The sequence below is a fragment of the Gasterosteus aculeatus genome, chromosome 1, assembly GCF_964276395.1.
Source record: "Gasterosteus aculeatus chromosome 1, fGasAcu3.hap1.1, whole genome shotgun sequence".
In the NCBI taxonomy this organism is placed as follows: Eukaryota; Metazoa; Chordata; class Actinopteri; order Perciformes; family Gasterosteidae; genus Gasterosteus; species Gasterosteus aculeatus.
The window spans coordinates 10,407,013-10,423,432 of record NC_135688.1 but is presented as its reverse complement, the minus strand read 5'-3'; the positions used below and the strand labels follow the sequence as shown (position 1 = coordinate 10,423,432).

The 16,420-nt window shown below is 41.9% G+C and overlaps 2 protein-coding genes across 2 annotated transcripts in view; both read right to left on the bottom strand.

Moving 5' to 3' along the window:
- Positions 1-5,082, bottom strand: part of ppp1r37 (protein phosphatase 1, regulatory subunit 37) — a 29,446-nt gene extending 24,364 nt beyond the window's left edge. Inside the window, exon 1 of the mRNA XM_040160256.2 lies at positions 3,347-5,082. Within this exon, the coding sequence (XP_040016190.2) occupies positions 3,347-4,088 (742 nt within the window). The 5' untranslated portion in view covers positions 4,089-5,082. The remainder of the gene's footprint in view (positions 1-3,346) is intronic.
- Positions 5,083-5,839: 757 nt separating this feature from the next.
- h2af1al (H2A histone family member 1a like) lies at positions 5,840-6,591 on the bottom strand. Its single transcript, XM_040160716.2, has 2 exons — positions 6,465-6,591; positions 5,840-6,318 (listed from the first exon to the last, which is right to left on the bottom strand). Exon 2 carries the CDS (start codon positions 6,309-6,311, stop codon positions 5,895-5,897), a length of 417 nt encoding a protein of 138 aa, XP_040016650.1. The 5' UTR covers positions 6,312-6,318; positions 6,465-6,591; the 3' UTR covers positions 5,840-5,894.
- Between the last annotated feature and the right edge of the window lie 9,829 nt (positions 6,592-16,420).

Here is a 16,420-nt window from a genome sequence, read left to right as displayed (position 1 = left end):
AACAGGGAGAGAGAAATAAAAAATAAAAAAGTTATTTTCTATGGATTTTAGTTCTAGAAAATACATTGCCTGAAGCCTGGCGCATGCTTCTGCGTCTTTACGCACCACTGTGTCGACGCACTTGTTTTAATTCATGGTTCTAAAAGTCTTGCGTGTGTTGCAGAGCAATTCCCCTGCCAGAACAATAGGTGGAGTAACATTTTCTGTCGAAGACGACCTACAGAGTCACGCCTTTGTGTGTCGTTGGTTTGTTTATTTATTAATCATAGACTTTATTGCCCCGTGCATCGCCACTGCTGCTTTTCATCACGGACACATTTGTCCCATATTTTCCTCCACAACTTTGTTCCCCTCGACAGGCAAACCAACGTTTGCGGAGATCTCTCTCCATGAATCAGAGGCCATCAGCGCTTCCTTATAGTCCGCCAATGACAGCTTGTATAAGTGGTCATATTCACAGATTTTCATACAGTGACAGTGGGAAGCTGCTCCGTTCTCTCGGAAACATTCGTTTTAAGAATGGCGGTATTGTGCTATGAAAACACAAATGTGAGACTTCGGAAAGGACGCAAGCCTAGAAAAATGGGTCGACGCACGCACACGCAAGGGGATGCGTCTGCATGAAAACGCAGAAGCATAAACTAGACTTAACTCAGTACAGGTTGACATATCTCACCACGGTCGACCAAATAGTTTTGAGTGTAACATCTAGCTTAGCACATTGTAAGCTGGATGAAAACCCAACATTAATTCTGCAAAATGTGTGCGCCAAGGGAATAAATGGAAATAGGACACCCCATCTGACAGCTTTTGTTCCCCTGACAATGGTTCCTCTTGAACCTCAGATGCCCATTTTGAACAGCAGCTTTCAGTTCAGAGACTTATTTTGTGGAAACTATTTAACCATATATATATATATGTGTTGCTTTGAAAACATTCAATACCCTTCGAACACATTCTTCCCTCTGCTCTCAACTTGTATTGTCCGTTAATAAAGCTCCAGGCTCCGAACTCAGACTCACTCCATTGTTGTGTTTCTGACGAATGAAATAAGACAAGGACCCGCCGTACCCAACTCTAGATCTGCAGATAAAAAGGTCAGGATGGATCATGCCGCTGCTGTGCCACAGTGCTCACATGAAGCATGAAGGGCCTCGGAGTGGAGATTCGTCTACATTTCATTTCCTAGACTTTGCATTCAAATTGCCTGTCCCACGTGTGAGCATGTCCTAAAGATGGCCGAAGCAGGACAAAGCAAATGGACCTGAAAGCTTTGGGGAGTTTGCCTTGCTGACTCGCTGATGCAGCAGTTGATTAATTGTGCACATCTTAAAAATATGACACAAAACGCAAAGAATACAATAATAGTCAGGCTTCCTCAGTTGCAAAAATGTAGATGTACCGTTGATGTAAATTTTGCATAAGTGGGTGACCTGTTTTCACAACTTAAACTTGTACGTGCAGTCAGCTTCTAGTAGGCAATTCACACGGTCAGCACCAACTCATTTACCTCAAAACATTGAATATTCCCGGTAAGGAGGATGCCGTTCTTCTACTATCCACCCCAAAACTGTTGTGGTGAATAGTTGTGATGTATTTTTATAATTGTAAAATGCTGCTATCGTAGACATATGCATTCTCAGTACTTAATTAACTTAACACTGCCATCAACTGTCTGCCTATATATCAACTGCGCTATCAGTCTGAACTTTGGAAGTTAAATAAACTACATGCTAATGTCCCGGGATAAATGATCTGAGCCAGAGATCAGTGATCATCTACATACAGACTGTTTGTTTGACCACCTGGAATGTGGCCCGTTCTGTCATACAGAAAAGCGCCAGCATTGTGTGATTAGCAGTGAGGTTTATGCAACAAGGTACATTATTTTCAATTGGAAGACTATAAATCAAGAGCAACATGCAACGTCTTTTTGAGTGGCTGCCTGATCAATTGCAGGAGTATTAATAAAACGAGTCACTTTGATTTAAACATGGGGCCGTTTTGCTACTTTCTACTCCCCCTCCCCCATCTGGGAGGGAGTGATCTTGAGTCACTGACCCATATTTTGGCCCGGCCTACATTTTTGGCTTTATACACAACGGAAAAAAAAACACCACTACTGTCACCGGCTTATTTCCGTGGCTTGTCTTTATTTCCCCTGTCCACCATGTAAATAACCACTCGTTCTGCTCTTTACTTGTTGTGGAAATTACGCAAACGTTGTCGTGTTTGGGGTCATGACATCATCCGTCCGAGCACACAGCTCCGGGAATTTTACCCCCGAGTGTGTCTGAATGAATGCGGCTTCCGGCGCGACCTGTACTGTGTCAGGATTTCTCGTTTGGACGGCAACTAACTTACAGGCGTTCAATCTTAGCCGTGGGGCGCCTGTCCATCTGCGGTGGGTGGCAGTTTCATAAAGTATATCCATGCTTTGGCAGCAGGACGCCGGTGAAGACGGGCTGAGCATCTCAACGCTGATTGGCTTTTGTGAGGTGCGCCAATGATTCGCTTCGCTCCTTCACATCTTTCGTGCCGCCTGTTGAAAATTTGCTTCATTTGCAATAATTCGCTTTTGGTGTGAACGCAGCATGAGAGATGATGCCCACCTCCACACCAGATAAAGGGACGCACGTCAGATTGTTCATGACTTGATCCAAAGAATAACTAGACTAACTAGACTGAAAAAATAGAATAAAACACAAAGCCATTATCTACTTTATGTCACAGTCAAAAGTAGGTGTCCACGGTGTGGAGTGACTTGTATGTCAAAGTTTGAACTTTTTAACTCAGCACAACATCACTAAGATAGTGAAAAAAGACCAAAAAAAGTGTGTACTTTTTAAGGTTTAGTTCCTTACGTCAACACAAAAGAGGCAGTGTCATATCCTGCATAAGCTTCCTTTTAACATGTTCTCACTGAACAAAGGATCCGACAGAAGAAAGTGGCACACCTTAAGGAGTGCTGGGATCCTTCAAGGCCTGTATATCTGTACGCTGGCTGCCGGAGGAGTACAGCCTGACTGAGCTTTGCAGGTATTTATTCAACGATTAACTTGTGTCAAAAAGGTTCTGGAGCAAGGTTCTGTAGTTTGACCAAAGAACCTTCCTAAAAAGACTGCACATCAAGACACCTCCCATGTCTCAGTGTCAACATGCATCCCATTTTTACCAACCACACAAACCTGAATTAGATATGGAGCCTGAGAAAGATTCTGTTTAAAGAATGAATCTGTGAGAACCATTTTTCAAATGACATGTTCATACAGTGACAGTGGGAAAGTTCAATTAAAAAAAAGTAATTCACACAAACAGGCGTGCAGAAACAAGAACACAGTATTACCATGTCTCCAGGGGTCTTTGGGCTCCACTGCTCCAGAGATAATATCCTCATCTGAGGGAAATGTCACCCGTTTGCTGCTTGGTTTGTGTTTATCGTTCTCCTCCTCCACAGATGGGTACAGTCCAGCTTGGTCTGGGGCAGAGGCTTCCGAGCCGCCCGTCTGGACGGCATCTGACGGGCTCTCTGCCGTGCTGCCAGCTGGGACATCCTGAGCCGTGGACTCGGAATCTGCAGCACTGTCCGTGAATAATCTGTCATTTGTCGATTCAGCCTCCAACACTCCGCTCTCGTCGAGACTGAGATCAACACCTATGTCCATGTCGCCATCATCATCCCCTTCTTCCGCTACAGGTTTTGCGGGATCAGTGTCTTTATCTTCCTTCATTTGCACGCCCCCAATATCAGCCTTGTGCTGTTCATCGTTAGAAAAAATTAAGTCAGTGGGATTCACTACTGCAGCGGTGTCTTGAGCCGTGCTCTTTCTATTTCCATTGACCTCGTCGATCTCCAGCGGGTCTTGGTGGTTGTCCTCCTCGGCTGCTTGAAGGTTGTCAGTGAGCTGAGGCATGAAGTAGGAAGCCTCGGTGGGAACGATGTTTTGTTTTTCTGTGTTACTGTCCGTCATCAGTTCAGAGATGCGGGGGGTGACCCCTTCCGTGTTGTGGGTAGTGTTGTGATCATCAGCCACATTACTTTTTGTCTTGACATTGCACAGATCTAGACGCTGGTCTTCAAAATTCATGTTTTCATTTCCAGTGAAACAATTGACATGGATAAGCCTGTCAATATGAATTTATGAAGATATTATAGTTAAGTGCAATCAGAGAACTATATCTATATGTTAACTTGTTTGATGTAGTAAGGGGTATTTAAATGATTTGGGGCATTGTTTAAAAAACAACAAAAGCTAATTAAAGTGCACTTTCACACAAAACACTAAAGTCTGTGTGAAATGGATACTGTTCCAGTAATTATCTGTATACCAAACCTGGCAACTTTGCTACACCATGATCCAGGAAGGCAACCGACGCTTAATAATTTCTGCCAACCGCGTCCTTGCTCCAAGAGGGAGCCGAAGAGAAGCTAACTGTCGTCAACACATCGCCAGCAAGGTTTAAGAAAACAGTCAGAGCGAAGTGAACAAGTCACTCCACACCGTAACGCTTCTCGGAGTGAACTTGCTGTCCTGACACCAAACCGATATCTTCGCATGAATTCTGAGCGAGCTAACGTTAGCTAGCTTGCTAAAGTTGTTTCCCGACAATGACGTTCGGGCCCGTGTGTGGTCGCGTGCCAGCTTCTTTGCGTGAGCCCGTCTGTTTCCCCCCGACCAAGTCCATTCTTCCCCGTAAATAGAATTATTTTCCGGCTGTAGTCTCACCCTCTGTCGTGTTGCTCGGCTTGCATCACAACCGTCGACCAGCGGCGGCCAGAAAAAAAACAGGCGTCACACTCCTCGCAATGAGCATGTTTCAATGCCTAACGTTTGCGCTGGGGAACCGTGGCGAGGCTACACCTGTCGGTACTAATGCTGCTTTTTGTTATGAGATCGTAAAGATTTTCTAACCGCACAGGTTCTGTAGGTGTTTCTCTATCCGGGAGAAGTACGTTGAACCTGTTTTGCCTGGCGTTACCATTCGCTAGCTTGCTGAAGTCCACCAACTGTTTGTTGTTCACACGTCTTACGTCAGCACGTCGTTAGCCACGAGGGCGCGTTCAACAGACGCAGTGTTACAGACTGTTGCTAAAACGATAGATTTAAATGTCAAAGGAATAGTCAAGACACGTTCGCCTATTGTATTTACTTTACGCCAAAATATAGATTGATTGCCATGTACGGTTTTCTAAATCCTACACAAAGAATGTATTTAATGGATTTCAGGAATGTTGCATTTAGCAAACAAGTTTTTGCTCATTTTTTCCTTAGTTTTATTCTCAACCTTCTGACATGGTTTCACAAATGCTTGGATACAACCTTAAAGTGAATTCTGATTTCAGCAAAGGTTTAATAGTTTAGTGTTGAAGTTTAACTATTTCATGGTCTTAAAAAAAGGGAAACTATTTAGGAGGGCTAAGGTGCAATTGTCAAAACTGCTTTGTTAAAATCTATTGCAGGTAAATATATAAGTCATGGGAGCATTACACAAAATATATAACCTAAAAATTAGTTGCCTGCCATTCCTTGATGAGAGTCTTGACGTAGTTATATCATGGGACACAGATATTTCAGCCCAAATCCTGGCAACCAAAAGTAAACTATAATGGCAACGTCAATGGTGTTGTGCAATTTGCTAGTCAATACATTAGTCTCAGGAACAGTTCACTTATCAGACAACGAGTCCTTAGATTTCTCAAAAACCAGTGATATTTTCTGAACTTTAGAATGAGAGCACTTGCCAAGCAAGCATTGAGAAACCTGTAGGTCAAATTCATGGTAGACAACATTTCCTTAGAGTTTAGCGCCGCACTCAAGTGTTACGAAATAAATTCACCTTTTAAAAATTAAAAACTTTTATTATGTATAATTTTTTTAAAAAAGAATTCACAATTAAAACTCTTGAGACTGAACATCTTTCGCTGAGCTGTCATCCTTGGTCCCCTTGGTCTTCTTCGGGAGAAGGACTGCCTGGATATTCGGGATGACGCCACCCTCAGAGATTGTGACCCCTGCGAGCAGTTTGTTGAGCTCTTCGTCATTTTTCACTGCCAACAAGATGTGGCGAGGGGAGATGCGGTGCTTCTTGTTGTCACGACAGGCATTTCCTGCAAGCTCCAGGATTTCTGCGCAGAGATACTCCAGTACGGCCCCAAAGTACACTGCTGCGCCACTGCCAATTCGCTCGGCATAGTTGCCTTTCTTCAGTAGCCTGTGGATTCGGCCCACTGGAAAACTGAGGCCTGCTCTGATGGACCGGGATACATTGCTTTTCGGTTTAGGTGCAGCTTTCTTTCCACGGCCAGACATCTTTAGTCTAAATTAGGAGGAATACAAAATTTAGGCTCAAAATAGCAAAGACAATCATCAAAACAGCTGCTGCACATTTAAACATCAGCACAAACACTGTCTTATAATGCAGTGTACAGACCATTAAACTCCTCAACTTTAACCGCCACTCACCAGTTTTCTGCACTGCCTTCACATTAACACAGAAGCTCTGCACTGGAAGAAAGAAATGCTGCCTTTATATGAGTCATTCAGTAATCAGGTTGATTGTTGACACCTGGCTCCTCTGCTAAATTATAATGGATCTGGAAAGACTTTCTTTTTTCTTTTCTCTTTTTAAACGGAATCAGGCAGTCCTGGAGGCCATCGGAGGAACAGGAACAGTGTTAGGTCTGAGGAAAGATTTGAAGAATGAATATGTAGAACAAGATATGGTGTGAGACAAGTAGAACAATCTACTGAGGTGAAGTGTTTGTCTTTTGCATTGGGAATTAACTATTTTGTTGGAGTAGAAAGGACATAATAGAAATGTGACATTCATTTGGTTTGGATGCCATTAAGAAACAAAGAAGAGCTTAAAAAAAATATTTGTAAAAAACAATGCTTAGATTATTTTCTAAATATCTGTCTTAAAGTCATCTTTCCCTATTTCAATGAATATCAACTCCTAATGTGGTGAAAAGAAACAACAGCAGATGGCAGCACAGACCTCCGATTTAACTTGTTGTTTGTTAAAGGTTGTCTTTATTATTTATTATACATACATATATATATACATATTCTTAATAAAGAAGCATTCGTAAAACCACATTTAACGGCGATCTTCACTTTATGATTAGGTCCTTGACTGTGTCTGTCTCATGTTTCTCATGTGTTTGCTTTATAGTTAACTGCTTGGGCCCAGTGATGTTAAAGGTCTGAAACACAACTCATGATTAGTAACGTAAACCATGTTTTAAAACCAGTATTGTTTTGTGTCATTTTGGGGGGGTATATATGTAATTATTTAGCATTAACACACTTAAACTAAGCATCAGTGTTAAACAATATTTTAAATAATAAATCCTTCACCAAGGTCCATTTACTGGCTTTTTCAACCCAATTCAAGTCTTATAGTTTGCTGCTAGCTCAATACTGTTTATATTTCCATAATCCATTTGATGCATATTGCTTTTTTAAGAAAGTACACATGTCTCAATACACCCGTTCCCATGGTTATTGAGCAAATGCCTGCAGATGAAGACCATCCAAAACAATTGAACCAAAAAGCTTCTAATTTGACATTAAGTTGATGACTGTTAAGGAATGTCATTGAATGAACAGCAGGGGTTGATCCTTAAGGTTGAATGGGAGAGCACCCAGATTTTAATACATGTGTGATATTTTATGTAAAACTTGATTGAACTCTTCAAGGATTTATTAAATTAAAAAAACACCTCTCGTAGCACAGTTAAAAGTAAATATTCTAACATAAAAAATAAAAAGGTCTCATAATTTTGCTGCATTCTTTTTGCATCAAAGCCATGACTGTAGCTCTGTTATTGTCAATATACTCGTTGCCGAACCTTGAGGCAACCAGCTTCACACTTTGTAGCTTTTGTTTGCTCCCCCATGCATCAACAGTGAGATATGGAGGAGAGATACAGAGAGACATTTTGACTGTTGAGATTCACTTTAAAACATGGCAAAGAGCCAATTGCAGAGCAGCAGGAAGACAAATTAAGACGGGACCTTCCCTGCAGGTTGTCCTTGGACAGATTAGATGTGATTCGGCTAAACCTCTCAACATCCTCCCGACACCAGGGGGACAAGACAGGACTCCCCAGCTGTCACAGAGCAGTTCCCATGATGCATATCCCTGACTTTAAAGTATGTAAAGCGTAAAGCCAGCGCATACAATGAGTTGGTTCCTAACACAATTTATTTGCACTCAGTAGAGAATAGATTAATGCATAAATCGTAGTCTTTCATCATGTGACTTGTCATCATTGAAGCAAGCCAGACCTTTTTTTGGGGGCCATTCTCCTGAGAGTCTGGATAAAGGCTGAAAGCCGTCTGTATTTATTAGCAACAGTAGCTACTAACACTGAAGTTTGCAGTCTGCTGCCGAGTAAGAAGAGGAGATGAAAAGGGGAGTGGAGGAAGTCACGAAATGATCCGAACATATGATCAAATTTAAAGATTGAAGGCAAAACCAGACACAAAAGGTCCAAAATAAAATCTTTCAAGGCTGCACATCTGTAAGTAACACTATCTCTTCCCTATATGCTTTTTTTAATGAAATTTACTGCTGAATTTACAGGTACATCTTTTAAAAACATTTTTCAAGCAGCCTTGTGCTTTCTCTCTTCCTTGAGCAGTAATACATCTAAACTATTGGCTTTTAAAATGATTGCTGTTACTTTGACTTCTAGTTTTTCCCCTTTACTCACTTTTATGGAGATGTCAGCGGTGGACTAAAGGAGATTGTGCACAATCTTAGTAAAGCGATTGATCTACAACAAGAGTAAAGCAAAGGATCAATTACTTATTGCGTACATGCAGACATGCTTGTTTGATTACAGAGATGCGTTCTTATAGTGATGTTCATATTTGAATTACTGACAGTTTATGAAGGGCAAAGCCCCCGCCCTGAAAATAACACCACTTTCAACAGATAACAGCATATTCATCATAGAGCCCTTTTTCCAAATTCATTAATTTTCACGACGGCGGCATCGGCCTCATTGGCAACAGAAAAAAAGATGTGACATACGTCTGGCCCCTTGTGTAATCTGAAGTCAATAAAGAAAAAAAAGAATTTGAGGTGTTCAGACAATAATTGGAGAGGGAGTCATTCTCTGAGTGCATCCACTTTAATTATGAAACCTTACGGACACCCACAATGCAGCCGGCTGTCTGGAGGTCCCAGGATCCTTAGGTGCTTAAAGTCTGTCGCCTCCGTAAAAAAACGCCGGCAGGCCGGTGATGGTTTTTCCATGACTGATTTTGCAGAAGCCTGAAATCATGCAGTCCCATTAAATAAAGGAGAACTTTGAGAGACTATGCCTCAACGTTATATTCTGAGGGAAATCTTACACATTGCATCTTTATTTAACGTTAATTAATTGGAACCATAATCCTGTTGCTCTGAAATAGCATTTAAACGAACATTTTGATAAAAGAAAAGGTAGATTGATGCCACTCCAACATTTGTCCTTTAAGCTTGGTGGATTTTGGTACCTTAGGACAAAGCAGAAAGCCACCAGACTCCACATGTTTGTGGTCAGTGAATGCAAGGGCGTAGTAATTTTGGACTATGTCAATCGTATCTCAATTGTATGTAAGTGAAAGCTTCAGTTAAAAGACACACGAGGGCTTGAAAGCTTTTGGAGAGATTGTTGAGTTGACCGATGACCTTGCTGGTTTTGGCTACATACTTGGTTTAAGGGGCACACACAAATCCAAATATTTTTTGCTGGTTCTATCTATAATGTGCACATATGTGCAAAAATCTAATGCAAGATTACTTTTTATTATTCATTTGTGATACGGGGTTGAAACACTCTTGGACTGTAGCCGATAGAAGGTTTCAGCAGTCTGCGTCGGATGAGGCTAACAAGGATATTTCAAAGTTAGTCTTTTTTACTAGGCATTGCTGACCTGGAGTGGAGGGATAGTAAAACGCTCTGCTTAGCTTGGTCCTCCTGCTACGGCAAAGTCACAACATTTAGTTATGTCTGTTTCCAAAACTACTCCTTCCTGTACTTACTATTTCTGGAAATTGGGAATTCTTTATTCCTTTCCGGCCCTCCCTCTTTTGCACCACCCTCTTCTCTTCTCCTCTCCACCCTTCCTCAGCTTTTGCATCATCCTACGCATCTTTCATCCTCCTCAGATTCGAAGCCAGCTGTGATGGCTACCATATGTCCACACCACATGTTACCGGTTTCCCAATAAAAAAAACATTATGAAAACAGAGGGTGGGCCTCGGGAGGTATAAGATTGCCGAAGGATTTCATCTGCAACTGAACTCCAGTGTGTGGGGATAGACCAGAAGAAGACCGGCAAAGTAAATCATTGCCACGTCATCTGAAGGAACAACGAAGGACAAAGATATTTTCCATCATCCACCCAGCCACTCATCCGTCCATCCCACCTGTGCAAAACTACCCCTCCTCTTTGCTTTTAATTCCTCCATCTGTTTTTCTGTCTTTCCTTTGTGACTCTCGTTATTTTCAGTCATAACTTGTTTTGGCTCTACTGTATAACTCTTTAAAAAGAAAATGCAATTCTCTTCCTGTCCTTTCTTGCTCCTCCTTCTACCCTTGGTACTTTGTCACAGACACACACACACACACACACCAACCCACGCACACACACACACACACACACACACACACATAGAGGAATTCACACACTTCATTTCTTTAAATATTCATTTCCGTCTGTCTGTGATGTGTTTTGGGGAGTTTCCTGTTCCCACCCCTGCTGCTTCCGTGAGAACCACCATGTAGGAAGTGGCAGTCCTGGAACTTGTTCCTCCTCCTTCCACTAGTGCCATTCCCCCGCTGACCCAGTTGGAAAAAAAGGGAAATAGAGAGAGAGGGACCTCTGCCATTGAGTTTACTGTCCGTTTATTATCACTAGTTCCTGGATTCTATTACAAAATTTGTTGTCGCAATAGCCTTTTCCCACCAAATATCACCTCCTTTACGACACAGGCTGCACATCCCTGCTCGCTAATAAACTCAGCATATTACACTATTTCACAGCCGGAGGTTTCTTCAGAATTTCTCTGATTATTTTGACAGAAACCATTTCCAGGTTGTCAATCAGTAGGCCGCGGCTTTTTTTTTTATCAAACATAAAAACTTGAATCCAAGCATTTTATATCAGACTATGTACTTTTTTCAAATTGACATGAAGAATACTTTGATTCTAAGTTCTGGGGAACTCTAAACTGTCAGGTGAAAATATCCAGAGTCATGAACGTTTTTGCTGCTGATTAAGCCACTCAGTCATTTTTATCAATTAGTGAAACATCATTGAAAATGTTTCTTTATATAATTGATTTTGTTTTAGAAGCTTGGTCACACACTCGTTGGACTAGTGGGTGTAAAGCTCGAGCTAACCGCAAACACCCTAGCTGGGAGATTTCCTGAGAATTGGAAAAAGCCATTTATGCTAATGACTGATTCAATGGTACCATCAGATTGCCCCACTCATATATTACTGTACGCAAAATAACTAATCCTGCCACCATCTGCCACTATGTTTATTACTCGTTGCCTTCGTTGGTATCATGTAGTGCGATTGTTGGGTTGAGAGTAAGAACATCAGGGTAAGGTCAAGAGAGGCAGGATAGGGTTGCAGCACAGCTGCTAACAAATATCAAAGTAAGTCTACAATAAGTCTACAATGTTTATTCAAAAGACCCTTTAGTACTATCGACTCCATGGACCCTTCCTCTTCTGGGAACAGTTTATACTCACACAGAGGTCAGCAATCACTCCCGAGGGGTCTAGCGTTACCTCTGCTACACATCTACTCCGATACGCAGGGATCAAGAAGCAGCTTTTTTGGAATACCTCAGTCTTATTTTATAATGGCCTGGTTGCTCGTTTCTGCGTGTTCCCTCTCTTACTCATATTTTGCTTCCTCTACTTGCCTTCGTCTGCCTTTTTCTGCTGTTCCAAGATTTCATCCTTCCTTCCCTCTCCCATCTGGACCACACAATGCCTCAGCACCGTCCCTCCCTGCCTGTCAATGCATATAAAAATAATCTGCTGCAGTATTCTGGCTCCTGTGATGACAGCCCAAGGCTTGTCGTTTTCTGCGCGCATGGCTGTGTATGATTGTGTGTTTTAGAGGCAAGAGCACATGCTCAGAGCCTCAGGCTTGTTTTTCTCTTACCGGCTATAACAGATCTGTGATTTATGTTATTGTGCTGTGGCTTTGGTCAAAACAAGTCAGGAAGGGGACTAAGAGGACAGAGGGACGGAGGAAAGGACCAATGGACTTGATGAAGAGCTTGTTGAATGTTAATTGTAGCTTGTCCCTGAGATGTTCACCGTTGGTGTAAACTCAATCTGAAATGCTCAGGAAGAATGTGTGAAGTGCACATCAGAGCTCAAACAGTAAAGTCAGATCGGAGACCTAATGCAATCAACAGTAAAAAACAACTCTGGAGGCATTGAGGCACCGGTCGCTTCAAATATCAAATCATCTTTGATTGACATCTTATCAACCCAACGGACGTTTGATTAGCTCCCAATGTTCTTCCTGTTTTTTATGCTGTGCACAAATAGATATAGTCACATGATCTACCATTAACACCTCTGAGCCTATAGTTCCTGAGCTTGGCGTGTGCGTGATGTTTTTTTGTGTTTCCATGCTGTGACCAAATACCCAATATGTCAGGGAGTTTGCAACAATTTCTGCGAGGAATCTTCCAAACAAGTGTAATATCAACACCTGCTTTAGTGCTCATTGCTATTACAACAGACTTTGTTGATCTCTCGTAAGGGCTCAGATGGAAATGCTCCATAGCCTCTTACTGGCCTCACTTCTCTTCCTTCCTACTGGCTGTTTCTGGCAAATGGTACATAGCATCCCCACACACTCAAACACACATGAACTCTCTCTCTCTCTCTCTCTCTCTCTCTCTCTCTCTCTCTCACAGACACACACAATGACAAACACACGGATGCAGACACAGACCCGATCTTGACTCAGACCCGGTTGTGTGGAATCTGCAGGACCATGTGGTCTGTTTTGTTGGAGCTGATCTCAGCTGGACATCTGGTTGATGGTGAACTTGTCTGGATTTTGAATTAAAGTTAAAGTTTGTGTTTGAGTTCAGCCTGAGTAAAGTAGAGTAGTAAAGTAGGTAGACAGGGGAAATAATACATCAGCTGAGAAAATGAGAAGAGGTCCATAACAGGCAATTAACAATGTTGTGTTTCTGCAAAAACATTATTTTGAGAACCGCCAGCCACAAACAGACAGTGGCACCTGACAACTGGTAATTCACTGAGCTCCGCCTTATTCTCAAAGTGCGATCTGTCAGGGGTCTGCCAAGTAATTTGCCAAATAATGGAATTATGTTGTTTCAAAAGTGTAGATCTACAGATGTGGACCATTTGAGCCAATAAAATAAGTATAATGTTTCCATTACTCCCCCTCACATGAGCTTTGGGCCAATACAACCTCTGGTATGATTGTGACAGATAACGTTCATTATTTCAAGATGACAGTCAACTCCAGCCTGTCATCTTGAAATAAATCCTAGCTGACTTATTTAGATTATTGTAAAGACACCATTATAATGCACCAGTATAATGCAAATAGACTGAGCAAAACAAAGCTGTAGTAGGGGTTGATGATCATTTACAATGGAAGAAATTTGAAAAACATTGTTTTTGTAGTTGAGTTAGCAACATTTTTATGCCACGTATGCCAAGGATGATCGGAAAAATGCTGAGATCAGTCTGTTGGCTGCGTGCGTCGCTATCTGAGATCATGTTGGCTGACCGATTCCATTACTGTTAAACTAAACTATCTAAAGTCTGCAAATGATTGAAGCTGTTCAAACAAACACACATTTTAATCCATTAATTGCACTTCTTGTTCGTGTTTGGTTTTTGAAAGGCAACAAAAACCAGGACCTTGGAATAATCATTTATAACCAGCCCATACACACCTCTTCAATGTGTGAGGAATCCAAAACCTACCATACGTACCATCCCATGCCAATGTATTTCACTATTTCTATTTACCTTTTTTGAAATGTACAGAATGTGTATTCTAAAATTTGGATGAAGTGTGTGGATCAGTTATTCATATTTTATGTCAAGTTTGTTTGCCTTTAGAGTGTTACAATCAATGAAGCTTTACACAAAGATTATTCTTCAGAAGCTGAATACGTTTAAGCTTTTAGTGAGCTGGTTTTTGGGGCGCAAGAGAAGTTCAATTGAGTGTTCACAATTTTCCGGACACGTTTTGTTTTTGATTGGCATTCCTGTGGTCCCTTAAGCGTTTTGCCTCATCTCTTGATTTTAGGAAAGAATAATTGAGTCTTTACCAGCCCACCAGAGGAGATTAGACAGCATATATCAGTCTTTCCATCGCTTTGTCTAATACTGTTCCCACCCTTCCTCCCTTTGGAGTTACAGCTCAACGCTGCTGGAAAGAAATGCATAGCTAAAGGGGAAAGGAACGGAGGAAACGCTTTTCCTCTGAACCAGGACAGTGCTTTCTTCCCCTGATGGATGCACAACAGCGATATGAGCATGTTGTCCCTTACCTCAACGTGCCACGATGGACGGTCTAGAAGAGGGTGTTTATAACACACATTGTTGTGCTTTAAATAAACAAACCCTGGGAAGTAGGGTGTGTTGATGCTGCGGTTGTGTATGTCTGTGTGTGTGTGTGTGTGTGTGTGTGTGTGTGTGTGTGTGTGTGTGTGTGCTAAGCATGCACATGTGTTTGGGCTGAGGGCCAAATAAAAAAATGCACCTGTGTCCAATGGCTGTTGTCTCTCTGGTCAGAGTTATTCTTTTTATAGAAGCTGGTAGATTCCACCTGCACAGTCGCATGAACAAATCCGGTAACACAGTCAATATTTGCTAATGACAATAAAAAATATACATAACTACACAAATCCATAGCCTTATAAGTACGACGCAGAACAGATTAAACCACAAAAGGGGGGTGAGGGTGGAGGAAAGAGGAAGTAGAGGTGGAAAGCAGGGGAGGCAAAGTGGAGGAAAGAAAATGTGAGATCAGGCCCAAATCTGTGGGGAAGCGTAGCCGGACGGGTTCACAGATGTTTTAAAGTGCTAATCTAATCTTTATGCCAGGCCTTCTCTCTCTCTCTCTTTCCCCTCTCCTCGTCTTAATTTTTTTTTTCTTTTCCTCCTGTTACTTTTTTGGAGAACGCTTGGAAAGACTGCGACTGTGTTAATGCTTCTCAGGAGCACCGTGTACCGCTGCTGCTCGGTGATGGGCCCTGTAGTTATTCTTGCGCCTGTTATGAGCCCTGTTTTTAGACTTAGATACATGTGCAATTTCAATAAAGGAGTCTGCATTAGAAAAAAGGTATAGTGAAAACAGCCTTGTACAAAGATACCTATGCGACAAGATGAACAGGGGGGGTATTTTCTTTTTTTAGAAAAATCCCCCATGGGGATGGAGCTCAATGACCTTTTTTTTAAAGCTCTTACAAGATTTGGCCTGTTATTTAAGCTCAAGCTGTATTATATGGCTTTGATGCAGGAAGAAGGGGGATTACCTTGGCCTCTCATGCTATTAAAATGAATACATTTAAGGCCCCATTTTGAGTTTTAAGTCATTTTCATCTCTTGTCGCTCCCTCACATGATTTTATTGCCTTCCTCCCTCTATTGACCGATATGGACTCTGCGTCAGACAGCGTCTACATCACGATACACTGACAGCTCCCCTTACTCTCAGCTGATGTGCTTGCCCAGGTGTTTAGCTCACTTTGCAAAATTTACCAGCAAACCCACATCTTGTACTTCATTGTGGCCATACAAGAAACAAAGTCCCAATATCTGGAAATATAGCTAGAGATTAGAGGAACATGTGGAAGAAATATGTTTCTTTCTGCATGATCACATGAGTTATTGATTTGTGGGTAAACATATCATATCGTGTGATTTTGACTTTTTGTATTGACCTTTCGCTTTGTGTTTTTTACTTCTCAGGGTGCTTTAGGAGAATGTGGTCACTCATCGTTGGGCCTGGTGTTTGTTTCCTCTGTTATCCCGTGACAGGGCATTCTTACCATGACTGCTGGTAACCGACCTCGCAGCACTTTGAATGTGCAAGTCATAAATACTCCACGATGAGTCCAAACCGCCAACAGTCACCCAACCTCACTCACGTCCTTCTGTTGCTCTCTCTCCTCCGTCCCCACACCCTCCTCTCTCTCCCCTTTCCTCCGTGTGCTGCTAAACATCTGGAGAAGCAAAATCCTCATTGTAAACAGACCAACAGCAGCAACTCTTTTGTGCCGGCCTTCTCTCTATTCTCTCATCACTAGATTCCACCTTATATTTCTTTCTCCATAGGCCGTGTTTCAGTAATTGAGTACCTTCCTCTCTGTTTGCTTCATGCAGGTTGGCT